The sequence below is a fragment of the Mus caroli genome, chromosome 17 (genome assembly GCF_900094665.2).
Source record: "Mus caroli chromosome 17, CAROLI_EIJ_v1.1, whole genome shotgun sequence".
Classification (NCBI taxonomy): domain Eukaryota; kingdom Metazoa; phylum Chordata; class Mammalia; order Rodentia; family Muridae; genus Mus; species Mus caroli.
The window spans coordinates 53,466,832-53,480,840 of record NC_034586.1 but is presented as its reverse complement, the minus strand read 5'-3'; the positions used below and the strand labels follow the sequence as shown (position 1 = coordinate 53,480,840).

At 50.0% G+C, this 14,009-nt stretch overlaps 1 protein-coding gene across 2 annotated transcripts; it reads right to left on the bottom strand.

The window, feature by feature from the left end:
* Positions 1–380: 380 nt before the first annotated feature.
* Positions 381–14,000, bottom strand: LOC110283661 (long-chain-fatty-acid--CoA ligase ACSBG2-like). 2 transcript variants are annotated; one of them, XM_021149076.2, is made up of 14 exons: positions 13,802–14,000; positions 13,091–13,393; positions 11,891–12,117; positions 8,653–8,741; positions 8,129–8,249; positions 7,127–7,207; positions 6,685–6,834; positions 6,389–6,595; positions 5,870–6,051; positions 5,504–5,737; positions 4,391–4,608; positions 4,136–4,275; positions 2,686–2,932; positions 381–651 (listed from the first exon to the last, which is right to left on the bottom strand). In XM_021149076.2, the coding sequence occupies exons 2-14, from the start codon at positions 13,218–13,220 to the stop codon at positions 566–568; spliced, it is 2,112 nt and encodes a 703-aa protein (XP_021004735.1). In that variant the 5' UTR covers positions 13,221–13,393; positions 13,802–14,000; the 3' UTR covers positions 381–565. The 2 variants fall into 2 exon arrangements, with proteins under 2 accessions (XP_021004735.1, XP_021004737.1); XM_021149078.2 differs by having other exon boundaries at positions 566–651; positions 13,259–13,393; positions 13,802–13,992.
* Between the last annotated feature and the right edge of the window lie 9 nt (positions 14,001–14,009).

The following is a 14,009-nucleotide window of genomic DNA, read 5'->3' as shown; positions in this document are numbered from 1 at the left end:
CAGCCTGGTCTACAAAGTGAGTTCCAGGACAGCCAGGGCTATACAGAGAAACCCTGTCTCGAAAAACCAAAAAAAAAAAAAAAAAAAAAAAGAACCTGGACTCCAGACCAACAATAATAAAAGTAGCTTTCACTGTAAGAACAAAGTCTAGGGTGGGAGCCCTTTCAGCTTGGGAGTCTTGATTGAGGTGTCAGCATGAAGCCTAAGCCGGGAGTTGCTATAAATTCGGGTCTTAACCCTGGCATCTGTGTCTGCAGGTCCCTGCAGAGTGCTGTGCTGTGTCCTGGGCCTCCACCCACTTCTCACCTGTTAAAACAGCCACATGTCACCAGATGTTATCTAGTAGTGACTCTTGACAGAATTACCTAGGGGTGAGAGCCATCACTTTAGTGAACACATTTAATTTCTTTACAATTCAAATACCAACTCTGGAGGGCGGGATATGCCTTTCCATCCAGGACCCTCTCAGGGAGTCCTCCCTCCACTGTAGAAATTGTCCCCCGATAAACAGGATGAAGGAGACGAAGTGCCAGCACTTGAGCGAAGATTGGGGTGAATGGGGTTCCTAGGAGGTCGAAGTCTCATAGAGTTTCTGGATTTCCTCTTGGTATATCTTGACCACAATGGACCTGTTCATCTTGCTCATGGGTCCTGTGACGGAAGCAAGGCTGTGGTGGGCTTCCCTGCCACCTTCCCCCAGGGGTCCCCACTCAGAAGCCTGAGCCAAGTTGTCAAGAGGATTGAGTGCTTGTTAAGGGTGTGTGGTAGCTGGGGTAGGAGAGAACTGGGAAGTAGCCAAGAATTCTCTTCAGAAGTCCCTGAGGGCAGTGGTTAAAATATAGGCGTAAAGTTGCCACCCCATAGACCTAGAGTCCAAACAGCCTCCGGCCTGACTAGTCCAGAATCTTCTAACATTCAGATGCTGCCTCTGCACCCCCAAAAGTCAGGAATTGCATCTGAAGATGGCCCATCTTCCAGTTGGAAGGAAAGATACGGGATTGGGCTCAGCGCACTTGAGTTTTATACAAGCAAGGCTTGGATATGGGAGGTGATTTTGAATTTTTATTTTATTATGTGTCCTTGTGTGTGTGCATGTGTGTACATGTGCTTGCAGTGCCCTGGGAGGCCAGAAGAGGGCTCCAGAGTTAGGCTTGGATATGGGAGGTGATTTTAAATTTTTATTTTATCATGTGTCCTTGTGTGTGTGCATGTGTGTAGATGTGCTTGCAGTGCCCTTGGAGGCCAGAAGAGGGCTCCAGAGTTAGGTGATTATGAGCTGCTCAGTTTTTGTGGGTCCTGGGAACTAAACTTGGATCTTCTTCAAGAGCAGCAAGTGCATTTAACCTCTGAGCCATCTGGTTCCAGGGCCATCCCTCCCTCCCTCCCTCCCTTCCTCTTTCCCTCCCCTCCCCTCCCTGTGTGTGTGCGCCAAGCCAGAAGAGAAGAGTCAGATGTCCTACCCCATCTCTCTCTCTACTGTCCATATTCTTTCAGCACAGGGTCTCTCACTCAACCGTGAACTAAGCTGGTTGGCAGCAAGCCCTTGTGTCTCTGCTCTCAGCACTGGTATGAGAGGCCTGCAGCTCCACATCCAGCCTTTTTGATGAGCTCCTGTGTTCCTTATGCACAGCCCTCACAGCCACTGAACATCTGAGCTCTGTGTGTGTGTGTGTTTTTCTCCTGAAGCAGGATTTCACCATGTAGACCAGGCTATCCTGGAATAAACTATGTAGACCAGGCTTGCCGCAAACTCACAGAGGTCCACTTGCTTCTGCCTCTCACATGCTGGGATTAAAGGTATGTGCATCACTCCTTCCAACTTTTTTTTTTTTTTGGAAACTATTTCATTTTCCTGGTACTGGTCAAGTAAACTAGGCTGATAATCCAGGTATCACAAGGAATTCTTACCCTCCCCAGCATTGGAATTACAAGTGAACTAGGAGCCAGGTGGAGCCTTTAACCTCAGCACTCAGGAGACAGAGGCAGGCAGATCTCTGAGTTCAAGGCCAGCCTGGCCTACAGAAGGAGTTCCAGGACAGCCAGGGCTATACAAAGAAACTCTGTCTTGAAAAAAAAATGAAGCAAACAAACAAAGTGTATTGCACCTGGAGAGATGGCTCAGGGGTTAGAACACCAACTGTTTCCGCAAAGAGCCTGGGTTCAATTCCTAGCATGTGGCAGCTCACAACAACCGCGACTCCAGTCCCAGGGGACTGATGCTTTTCTGGCTCTGCTGGCACTGGACAAACATGCTCAACTTTCATGCATGCAGTCATATGCATAAATATAAAAATAAACCTTTAAAAACAGCCACCTGTATGCCTCTAGTGTTTTGGTTTTTGTTTGAGGGTGTTGATTGTTTGCTGTGTTTGTAACATGGGTTCTGGGAATCAAACTCAGGTCTTCAGCTTGGGCAGTCAGCATCTTTACAAACTTAAGCCATCTCTCTATCCCCAGGTTTGTTTATGAGACAGGGTCTTCTCTCTGTACCCTGGACAGCCTTTGAACTCATGATCCTCCTGCCTCAGACTTCAGGGTGCTCAGCTGACAGATATGTACCTGTTTTAAATGTGTTTTGTTGTAAAAATCAGCTAAAGCTGCATGAGCCCAGACCCTTCCCATACTTAATGGAAGCCTGGGGCCAAGAGCCTGAGGCTCCATGGTCCACCCATACTCGTCACTCACCAAGCTCCCCTCCGTCCACAGAGAAATCGTTGTCTAGAATGACCCACTTAATGATCTTGGCACCCATTGAGGGCGCCTCCGAATTCACATCCTGAATGCCCTGGTTAATGAACTCTGTGACCAAAGGGTCACGGTCATATAGGACGTCTGACAACCAGGTGGACTGGCTTCGAAGCTTCCGACAGCAATCGACGACCTCACTGGTCAGGTTACTCCGAGCCTCTCCAGTCTCTGGATTTATCTGACACTGTGGAGAGGGACAGAGATGATGTTTTGTGAGCACCTCCTTCAAGGCTGGCCTCCATCAGAGCCAGCCTGCAGTCCAGTGATCACGCAAGCCCCACAAAGCACACATCTTGGAGTTCATTCTCCCCTTCACCATGTGGGTCTTGGGGATCATCTCTAGCCGTCAGGCTTGGCAGCAAGCACTGTTACCCACTGAACCATCTCTCAAGCCAGATCTCTTGGCTCCCCAAAGCCCATCTTCTCAACCAGACTGGTTGATATCCTCAACTTGGTACCTTGATGCCAATGGCCCTGTCCACACTGTGAGGGACACTGTCTACATGGGGAAATTCTAGATCCTTCTACATTGTCACACCTGCACCCCTCCTCAGAACCAAGTAGAGGCAGGATGTAACCCCACATAAAAGCTGCCTCGGCACACCTTCCGGACCTAAAGTCACCATTAAAAAACACCCGTGGGGACGCCTGGCTTTCCAGAGAGGCTTAATTGAAATGAAAATGCCCACAAGTAGGCCTGGTGAGTTGGTTCAGTGGGTGAAGGCCTCAAAAGCCTGAGGAAATGAGTTTCATTCCTGGAACCATGGGAGGAGAGAGCCCACTCCACAAAACTGACCTCACTTCTGTGCTGTGTACATGAACACATCATGGTGATGATGATGATAATAAATTTTAAGCCAGGCATGGTGGTGCACGCCTTTAATCCCAGCTCTTGGGAGGCAGAGGCAGGAGAATTTGAGTTCGAGACCAGCCTGGTCTACAGAGTGAGTTCCAGGACAGCGAGGGCTACAAAGAGAAACCCTGTGTGGGGGTGGGGGGGGGGAGACCTTTGTGTGTAAGGGTCTGTGTACATGTTCGTGTGTGCACAGTGCATGGAGGTCAGAGGTCAGCCTCGGGTGTTGCACCTCTGGTGCTGTCTACCTTTTTAATTCAAGGCAGTTTCTCTCCCGTGGCCTGGGGCTCACAGTTTCCTCCCCAGCACTCGGGATTATAAAGTGCTCCATCATGCCCATCTTTACACATGGAACTCAGACTTAGGTCCTCATGGTTGTAATAGCAAGTGCTTTATCCATGGGGCGAATCTCCTGGCCCTTAAATTGTTTCTGATTAGGTATTTAGTCACAGTGAACAAAACAAAACAAAAGGCCACTAAAACGATGACTCTCATCCAGCCACCCTTCTGGTCAGAGTCTTGCTCCGTGGGTACCTTCAATGTGAGGAGGGCGCACAGATACGGGGCGTCCTGGCCCACCAGCATGGCATAGCGGACGATGGGGATTCGCGTCCTCACCCGCTCCTCGATGGGATACGGGTTGACCGTTTCCCCCGAGCTCAGCTTGATCAAATCTGAAGTAACAAAGAGAGGCATTTGTCTCTGAAAAGCCACATCAAGGGTGGGGCACAGCCCCAAACATCCCCTTCCCTAGGAAGTGGAGCCAGCCATGTGATGTGCATTTCTCACCGTTATTGTTCCCCAAGACATAGAGGAACTTGTCGAAATCCAAGAAGCCCAAGTCGTTCGTGTGTAGCCAGCCGTGGTTGTCCACCTTCCTCTCTGTGCTTTGCTTGTCTCTGAGGTACCCCATGAATACGTGGCGGCCCCAGATACACAAGTTCCCGATCCCATCCTTGTGCTCCTTTTCCACCTTTGTGTGGGTTTGGGGAAGCGCTTTCCCAGAGCTGTGGACAAGAAGGGCACCATAACAGGACTGACATGCGCCCCCACCAGAACATGATACCCCTTGGGCTTCAGCCTCTCTCTCCACCCCTTCTCTGTCTCTCAATCGGAACAAGGCAGCACAGAGAAGAAAAGAAAAAATCAGGTTAAGGCCCCAAAGTGCAGTCAGGAGAGAATGACACATTCACACCGCCTACTCTGGGTGTGGCTTGGGTCAATATGGTTGGCCAGAGGCCAAAGCTTGGTGTGCTTGTACATGTCTGTCACCTCAGTGTTTGGGAAGCTGAAGCAAGGGAATGCTGTAAGTTTGAGGCTAATGTAGCTACACCGGGAGATCCTGTCTCATAAAACAAAATGTAACAAAGTTGGGCAGGGGCTCATGCCTTTTATCCCAGGACTCAGGAGGCAGTGGCAGGCAGATCTCTGAAAGTTTGAAGTCAGCCTGGTCTACAGAGGGAGTTCCAGGATAGCCAGGGCTACACAGAGAAACCCAGTCTCAGAAAAAAAAAGAAAAAAAAAAAAGCCCCCAGTATCCTCTCCCACCCCCAATCCCACACATGAGCAGAGGCAAACGTTGCTGGCTTTCAAAACTGCTGTGCCTCACCCCATTCAGAGCAGTAGTGTCCACAGGAGCCCCATCTGCCAGTCTGTTGCCAGGCTCACAGAAGAAGGCTGTCCACCATGTATGGATACCCAAAACTTGCTTGGTACTCATAGGGGCCTTGGGTCCTACCTCCATCACCACCCCAGTCCCGCACCACGGAGAGAAGCGGTCCAAAAGAGGAAAGCCACACCCACGAGGCTCAGCAGTCGCCTTGCTTTGGGGTGGCCTGAATCCTGGGGATCTTCGGATTGGGCTGCTGTCCTGAGGGAAGACAGAGGCGCATCCACACCCACCTCAGTATCCGGTAAGCCTGCAGGTTGGACACTGTGTGTAGCCCCGTGCACTCCGACAAGCCGTACAACTCCATGATAGGGATGTTTACGCTGAGGAAGAAATCCAGCGTGCCACTCGGCAGCCCCATGCCCATGTTTAGAAACTGCTGGCAGTGGTTGAGACCCAGGAACTTCCTGGCAGGCTCGAAGGTCAATCTCTTGGCCAGGCCGAAGCACAGCGGCTGGTGGATCTCCCTTTAGAAGCAGAGCCGTGGGTGGAAGAAGCAGAACCTGTGATCTCTGCTCCAGGGTCCCATCCACCCCACCCACCCCCACCCCCACCCCCAGGCTCAGCACCCTGCGCCCCGGGTCCAGAGCCTGCTGTACCCCATCATCAGCTTCTTGTTGGTGTGGAGGCCCATGCGCATGGCCCAACGGTCGATCCTTCTGCGGAAGGCGGTGGAGTCCAGGAATTTGGTCTTCAGACTGTCCAGCATGCGGTCCCACACCCACGGAATGCCGCAGAACGTGGTGGGCTGGACCTCGCGGAGCAGCTCCATCAGGAAGCCCTGAATGGGACGGGATGGGGTGCTGGGGGACCCCCATGCACATTAGGGATACGAGGCGGGAAGCTTCAGCCCGGGGAACCAGGATGGGACCCAGGACAGCTCAGGTGACATGCCAGCAGAGGTGCCTTCCCCCGAGTAGGGGAGAAATGTAAAGGCCAGACCAGAGGTCAGGAGATGGAGGGAGTATGTAGCACCCTTGCCCTCACCCTTCTCACTTCGACCCTGTACCTGCTCCCACAGCAAGGAACAGAGTGACCATTCCCACCTCATCCCCCAACCCCCACCCCTGTCTTTGCTGCCCATATTGGGCCACTGTCTCTCTTACCCCAGCACTCACCGTGCCGGGGGTTCGTGGCAGCCCACTCCACTTCCCTGAGTCTATCGAGGGGAAATAGACTGTCCCAGCCACGGAAATGGCCACCCAAACGTCCAAGATCTGTATTCCAGGGAAGCAAAGTGGCAGGTAACTCACGAGGATCTCCTGACCTTGAGGTGGACACTTGAACCCAAGGCTTTGAACGGTGGCTGCTGTGGTCCATGTGATCTGAAAGGTACCTTGCTAAGTACAGTCTAGGTTCTTCGTTACACAAGAGGCCAGGCTGGGCCAGCCCCTCAGAGAGGGCCATTACTCACGTTGTCATGGCTCAGCATTATGGCCTTCGAGGGCCCTGTGGTACCCTGGTTATATACCAAAGCACAGCACTGATTGGGCTTCAGTGTGTCGATGATTTTGTCCAGTTTTTCATCCGAGATGCCATCCGCGAGGTCCAAGAAGCCTTTCCACTGCAGAAAGGCTGGTCAGTGGGCACTGGAGAGTAGAAGCTATCCCAGACACCCTCCCAGCCCACCCACCTCAGCTTCAATCATACACTGGGATATTTCTCAGCCATGAAAAGGAAAGGCATTTGATGCAGCCCCCAAATGGAGAAACTCTGAGAATATGATCCCAGGTAACCAAGGACACACAAAAGAATCCCACTTTGGGCTTTCTGGACTCTCACCCTGCACTGGGCTTGGCCTCAGTCTCCAGGCCTGTGATTGGCTGTCCTGCCCTTAATCCCCTGTTTGGACATACCGAGTATAGATTTGGCTGCACTTCCTGGATATCTTCTCTGTACTGTATGATGGCCTTGAGATGCTTCAAGTAGCCCTGGATCTGCAGGGCAGCATGGGGTCAGCACAGGCAAAGATAAGGGCCCCTGAGCCAGGGATTGCTCCACACACAAAAGGGACTCCCAGTGCTCTTGTTTGTTTTCACGACTGGGGAGATGGGGGTCTCCTATAGCCCAGGATGGTCTCAAACTCACTATGTAGTTGAAGATGCCCTTGAACTCCTGGCAGGTCTTACTGCCATATACTGTTTTGTGGTGCCAGGTCAGGGATGGAACCCAGGGCCCCATCCAGGCTGGGCGAGCATTCTGCCCACTGAGCTCAGCCCCAGTGTGTGTGTGTGTGTGTGTGTGTGTGTGTGTGTGTGTCTTTTTAGTTTTATGTATATGTAAATGTACATGCCTGCATATCTGTATATGCACTGTGGAGGCTAGAAGACAGCATCAGATCTCCTGGAAGTGGAGTTACACTTTGTGAGTCACTATGTGGGTGCTGGGAACCCAACCTGGGTCCTCTACAAGAACAGCAAGGAGAACACTGCAAGTGCTCTTCAGCCCCTGCCCCAGTGTTCTTACTGTGTGAAAATATAGGATTATTCCATTGTAAACCATTTGATTTTCTACTTCATGGTGTATAGCCTCACTCGTGCTAGGCAGGGGCGCTTCGCTGCTAAGATGCACACCCCCATTTCTTACCATTCATTGCTATTTTTATTTCATTTCTGACGCACGCATGTGCGTGTGTGTGTGTGTGTGTGTCTGTGTGTGTGTGTGTGTCTGTGTACATACACACATGCATGCGCTCACAGGTACTCACCAAAGATGGCATGGGTGTCTTCTTCTATTGCTCTCCACCAATACCATTTTTCAAATTTAGTACTAATACTGTGTGTGTAATGCAGGCATGGGTATCCCAGACCCCCACGGATTGAGAGCATTCCAGATCCACAGACCCCAGAGCACCTTACCTGGTTAATCTTTTGCAGCTGTCTGTCATTATCCACCACAAAGATGTCCATTTCTGCGGTCTCAGCGATGACTTGGCAGGCTTTGGGGGAGATGCTGCTCAAGATGCCCACAGAGATGCCACTGGAAAAATAATTCAGAAACTGAAGATCTACCAGTGAGGGCTTTGGGGGAACTGTTGGGTTCTTGGGAGTCTTCATATCCTGTTGGAAGGTGGGGCTCAGGGGAAACTCCTTCTAAGCTCCCCCAAATGTTCTATATGAGTGTAGGGACAGCTCAGTGATAGGGTATGGACAAAAATAGGAAGTATTCCTAAAGGAAGGGGCATTATATGTTGGGGTCCACAGGACACATATGAGTTGGATGAGGAGAGAAAATGGGAAGAGAGGAAGGAACATGAGAAGGACTGGGTAATTAACAAACTGAACTGCAGCCACGTACGCTCCCCGAACTCAAAGAGCCCACCTAGCTCCCAAAGAGGCAAGACCCCAAGACTCTCAGAGGACATGCCAGGTGTCTCCCTTACCCTGCCATGATAGCTCCAATGCTGGCAATCACCCACTCCGAGGAATTGATGCCCATGATACCCACACCATGGAAGCGTTCCAGACCCACCTGAGGGAGGAGAAGCTTTTGTGAGACTCGGAAGCCCTCACCCTGACCTCATAGGAGTCTTCGGCTAAGGAGATCAGTCCCTCTGGATGGTTTGTCCTCCAGACACAGGTGCCACACAGTGGGAATGCTGAGAGGGCACTGACACCACACACTTCTGTTAATCTACCCATCGGGGTGCATATGCAGTTAATCACTACACCTGCCCACCCACCTTCACACTCATTTATGCCCTCACCCCCACTCATTCACCCACCCATCCACCGATCCACTCACCCACTCATTCACCCCACCCACCCATGCACCCACCCATCCACTCACCATCCATCTTCAATGTTACCCCAACACACCAGGCTTGCATTCTTTACACAGAATGTGTCCTTTAACCCAGGGCCCTTGCATGGTCTGTGCCAGTGGCTTGGTGTGTTCATCCCTAGATTTTCTGATAGCTTTTTCCTCCACTTAGCTGAGATTTTGCTGTCTGTGAACCCCTCCCTCCTTCGTCACAATACTTTCTTTAAAAGTTCATCTCCTTCCTCTGATTCTTTCTCCACCCACCACCACCATCTTTAGTGTGCTCTGACCCTCACCTTACTTATTAGGCTGACTGGCAAGTCACTTCAGGTTTCTCTTATCCCCTCCCCTAATCTGAAGGATGGAGCTTTTAAAACTTCATTTATTCAACAAACACCAGAGGGTTAGAACAGTAGCTTCTCGTGGAACCGACCAACTAACAAACATGCCATCATGACACCAGGTAACCAGAAAGACAGGATTCAATTCCCAGCATCCATGTGTTATCTGTAACTCCAGCTCCAGGGATCTGGTGCCCCTTTTCCACCTCTGTGGGTACCAGTCATGCACATGGTACATAGGCACGCATGTAGGCAAAACATCTATCTACACAAAGTAAATTTAAAATAAAATCAAAGTATATATGTATATATATATATATATATATTGAATATCTACATACACATGAAATCTTAAACAAACAAAAAAACGACTAATGATTTAAAAGGAGGTGGAGAGATGGCTCAGTGGTTAAGAGCACTGACTACTCTTGCAGAGGTCCTGAGTTCAATTCCCAGCAACTACATGGTGGCTCACAGTCATCTGTAATGGGTTCTGATGCCCTCTTCTGGTGTGTCTGAAGATAGTGACAGTGTACTCGTATATATAAAATAAACAAGATCTTAAACAAACAAAAAAACCAAAAACCCTGAGGAAAGACAGGCTGGGAGCTGGCTGCCTTGGTAAAACCCTTGCCATGTGACAGTTATGACCTGAGTTCCAACTCTCAGTCAAGTGTGGTGGGCAAGTGTACTCCAGTGCTGGGGAGACACCAGGAGGACGCCTTACACACATGCGATTGGAGAGCTCCAGGTCAGCAGGGCGACCACATGCATGTGTGCTCATCCCCCTCCACACAAGGACATGCCACTCACAGAGTGAAACCAGCACTCACGTCTGTCCTCACAGGGGACCTGTGGACCAGATCCTTCCACCGTCAGTATGTGTACATTCTATAGTAGATGTATTACGAAAGGGAGCTGGAGCGATGGCTCAGCAGCTAAGAACAGGTATTCTCTTGCAAAAGACCAGACTTTAGTTCCCAGCACGGCATCTGGAGCTCACCCATCTATAACTCCAGGTCTAGGAGACCCATGCACATACCCACACGCACAATTAAAAGTAAACAGCAGAACTTTTTGGGGTTTTTTTGTGACAGGTCTCACTCTGTAGACCAGGCTGACCTCGAAGTCACAGAGATCCACCTGCTCTGACTCCCGAGTGCTGGGATTAAAGGTGTGCGTCACCAGTGCCCAGCGTCTGGCCACATTTTTAAAAATTAGTAAAAGATACAGACCTTATAAAGTTAATATATAAACACATTAAATATAATTTTCAATATTATTTTATAAAGATTTATTTATTAATTTTATGTATATGAGTACACTGTAGCTGTCTTCAAACACACCAGAAGAGGGCATCGGATCTCATTACAGATGGTTGTCAGCCACAATGTGGTTTTAGGGAATTGAACTCAGGACCTCTGGAAGAGCAGTCAGTGCTCTTAACCACTGAGCCATCTCTCCAGTCCAGTTTCTAATATTCTGTGCACACAAATACTTATGATCTACACAACCTACATTATACATGTAATGCATTTGGCACTGTTTTGTATTTTCATGTGTATGTAGATATTCAATATATGTATACTTTGATTTTTTTTAAATTTACTTTGTGTAGATAGATGTTTTGCCTACATGCGTGCCTATGTACCATGTGCATGACTGGTACCACAGAGGTGGAAAAGGGGCATCAGATCCCCTGGAGCTGGAGTTACAGATAATGTTACAGATAACACATGGATGCTGGGAATTGAACCCTGGTCCTCTGTAAGAGCAGCCACTGCTCTAACCACTGTGCACACTCAGCCCCTATTTGTATATGTTGCATATAGGAAAGCATACATTATACATGTAACACATATGTGTGAAAGCTTCCATATTTACGGGTATGCACTCTCTAGATTTTAATATGGATATGGATATATATATATGTGTATATATATATATATATATATATATATATATATATACAACAGTGGGTATACCTGATACAGCTCTCTATGGTTATGCACATACAAGATTAAAGACACAGCTGGGCAGTGGTGGCGCACGCCTTTAATCCCAGCACTTGGGAGACAGAGGCAGGTGGATTTCTGAGTTCGAGGACAGCCTGGTCTACAGAGTGAGTTCCAGGATAGCTAGGGCTACACAGAGAAACCCTGTCTTGAAAACAAAAACAAAAACAAAAACAAACAAACAAACAAACAAAAATTTTAAAGACACAAAATATGTGTGACACGGAAACAAAACTATCATCCATGTCTAATTACACACACATTAATGCACATTTGATATGCAAAATGAAATCTTGTACTTGAGGAAACTGAGACACGACACAGAGTGACAAACAAGTCACGTGACTAATGGTGGCATGACACTCCTGGTGGGAATAAGCAACCTGAAGAGGAGCGCAAACCGCAAGTGAGCTCCGCCCATAACACACAGCGGTGCTAGAGGGGCGAGCATGCGCAGGAGGGGGATGAGTCACCTGTGGACTTGCTTGCACAGGAGCTGTACCTTGAGGAAGGCCTTGGCAGCGCGCCGGCAGGCCTCGTAGTACTCGATGTAGGTGAGCAGTTGCCAGCTTTTCTTGTACTTGGAGCCGATCGCCAGGTAGTGCGAGTACTTAGTGGCCGCGCTCATGATCAAGTCGGGAACTGTGACCGGAGGCTCGTTCTCCAGTGGGTCCTTGCCCATGCGCAGCTGCACCTGGCCTTCTCGCTTAGATGTCCAGTAGCTGGAACCTGTGGCGGGGTCAGAGGTCACTCCATTTGTTGGGACGAGAGATGAGGTCCTCGGGAGGACAGAGAACCACTCTCCCCAGAACAGGGCAGAAGATCAGAAGTCACTTCCCCCACGAAGATCGGAGGAAGAACAGGGAGTCATTGTCACTGTCCCCTGTTGTGGACAGCCCTGGGGCTAATTATATTTGATGTCAATTCCGTTCTCCTGTGAGTGGCTGTGAACAAGGAATGAGTCAGCACTCAGGTGATTTCCTGTAAACCTGCTTCCCGCCTTAATTTGTAGACTAAAGGAGAGCTGATGATTGGGCAGATAAAAGGGAAGGTGGTAGTGAAGGTGGGAGAGAGAAGGAGAAAATGGAAGAGGGAGAGGACACAGAGGAGGAGGAGGAAGAAGAAGAAAAGCGGAGCAGAAGCACATGGCCTGGAGATGCCGCGAGTTCTAAGGGGTCTCATAGATGTGGAAGATGGTAGTGTAGCGGTAGATCTGCCCAATCTAGGCGTACAGCATGTCTTCATATTAATTGTGTTGTGTTTTCATTGCCAGGGCATATTTGGGTTGGAGAGATTTACTGCAACAGTCCCCCACCCTCCACCCCCATCCCTGCCACCTCAGGTGGATGGAGGTCAAAGGTCACTCTCTACAAGAGAATGGGACAAAGGACAGGAATGCTGTTCACTGCTCCCTGACCCACAGAAAGGAGAACATGGAGTCAGGGTTACTGTTCCCAAGTGGACAAGGCCTTGATGGTTGGTCACATGATCACCCTGGCAAAGGTCACATGGCCATAGGTATCACCCTTACCCCGGTTACTTAAGCCCTCTCCACAGGACTTCAACGCCCACTGGCCACCTACCCCAGTAGACCAGTGCTGCTCTATTACCTGATCCCAGTGTGCCTGGGCTGACAAGAGGACCCCTGCTGCCACCCCCACCCTCTCCCTGCACCGGGGGGGGGGGAGGGGGCAGCTCCCACCTGGGGTCAGTATCTCAAAGTTTTCTGCCTTCTTCAATATTGTACTGTGAATTTTGTTCCTCAAGATGGTTTTGGTTTTGAGGATCCTCCCAGAGGACTGAAGGTTATCTGATTCCTTAGGGTCAGTCATCCCCACGACACAGACCCAGCACAAAGATGTTCACGCACACAGTTACAGAGGGCAGAGGACCAGGTGTCCACAGTGGGGTGTCTGCCTCCTCAAAGGGCGGGGTGGATGATGGTGGAATTGGCCAGAGAAAGACAGGAACCTCACAGACCAGGATAAGAGAGCAGGAGTGGGTGCTGGCAAAAGAAATAAAACAAGCTGGGTGTTAGTGGGGGACATTTCTTGTGTGTGGCGTGTATGCAGACATGTGGAAGCTAGACAGAGGTCGTCAGCAAATCTCTTGTTTCCTCAGCTATGTTCCTTCCATTGGGGCCTGTCTGGCAGTGACCATCCACACCTCTCCCTTCCCGAGCCCATAGCTTGCCTATTGACTAAGCTGACTGCCAGTGAGCAGTAGGGGTCTCCTGTTATAGGTGTGTGCTGCTGCACCCAGCTTTTTGTGGGGGAGAGAGGACTGAGCTCAGGTTCTCCAGTGGGTGAGTGCCGTGTGAACTCAAGGGTAGCCTGGGCTACATGAGACTCTGGAGAGGGGAGTAGGAAAGAAGGGAGAGGGAAGAAGGAGAAAAGAATAGAGTTTCCAGTACCTTCTGTGCCTAGTGGCACTGGTGTTTCCTGAGAGGCTGGGGCAGATGTTGTTGTCCTCAGCCCTCTCTCCCCACCACAGGCTGCCACTTTATCAACTGGTACGGCAGTGGTGACTCTTGTCCAGATCTGTCACCACCTCCCACTGAAGCCACAGAAGGACAAGCAGCCCCCCCAGACTGGACATCCTCCAGAACATTCCCTTCTACA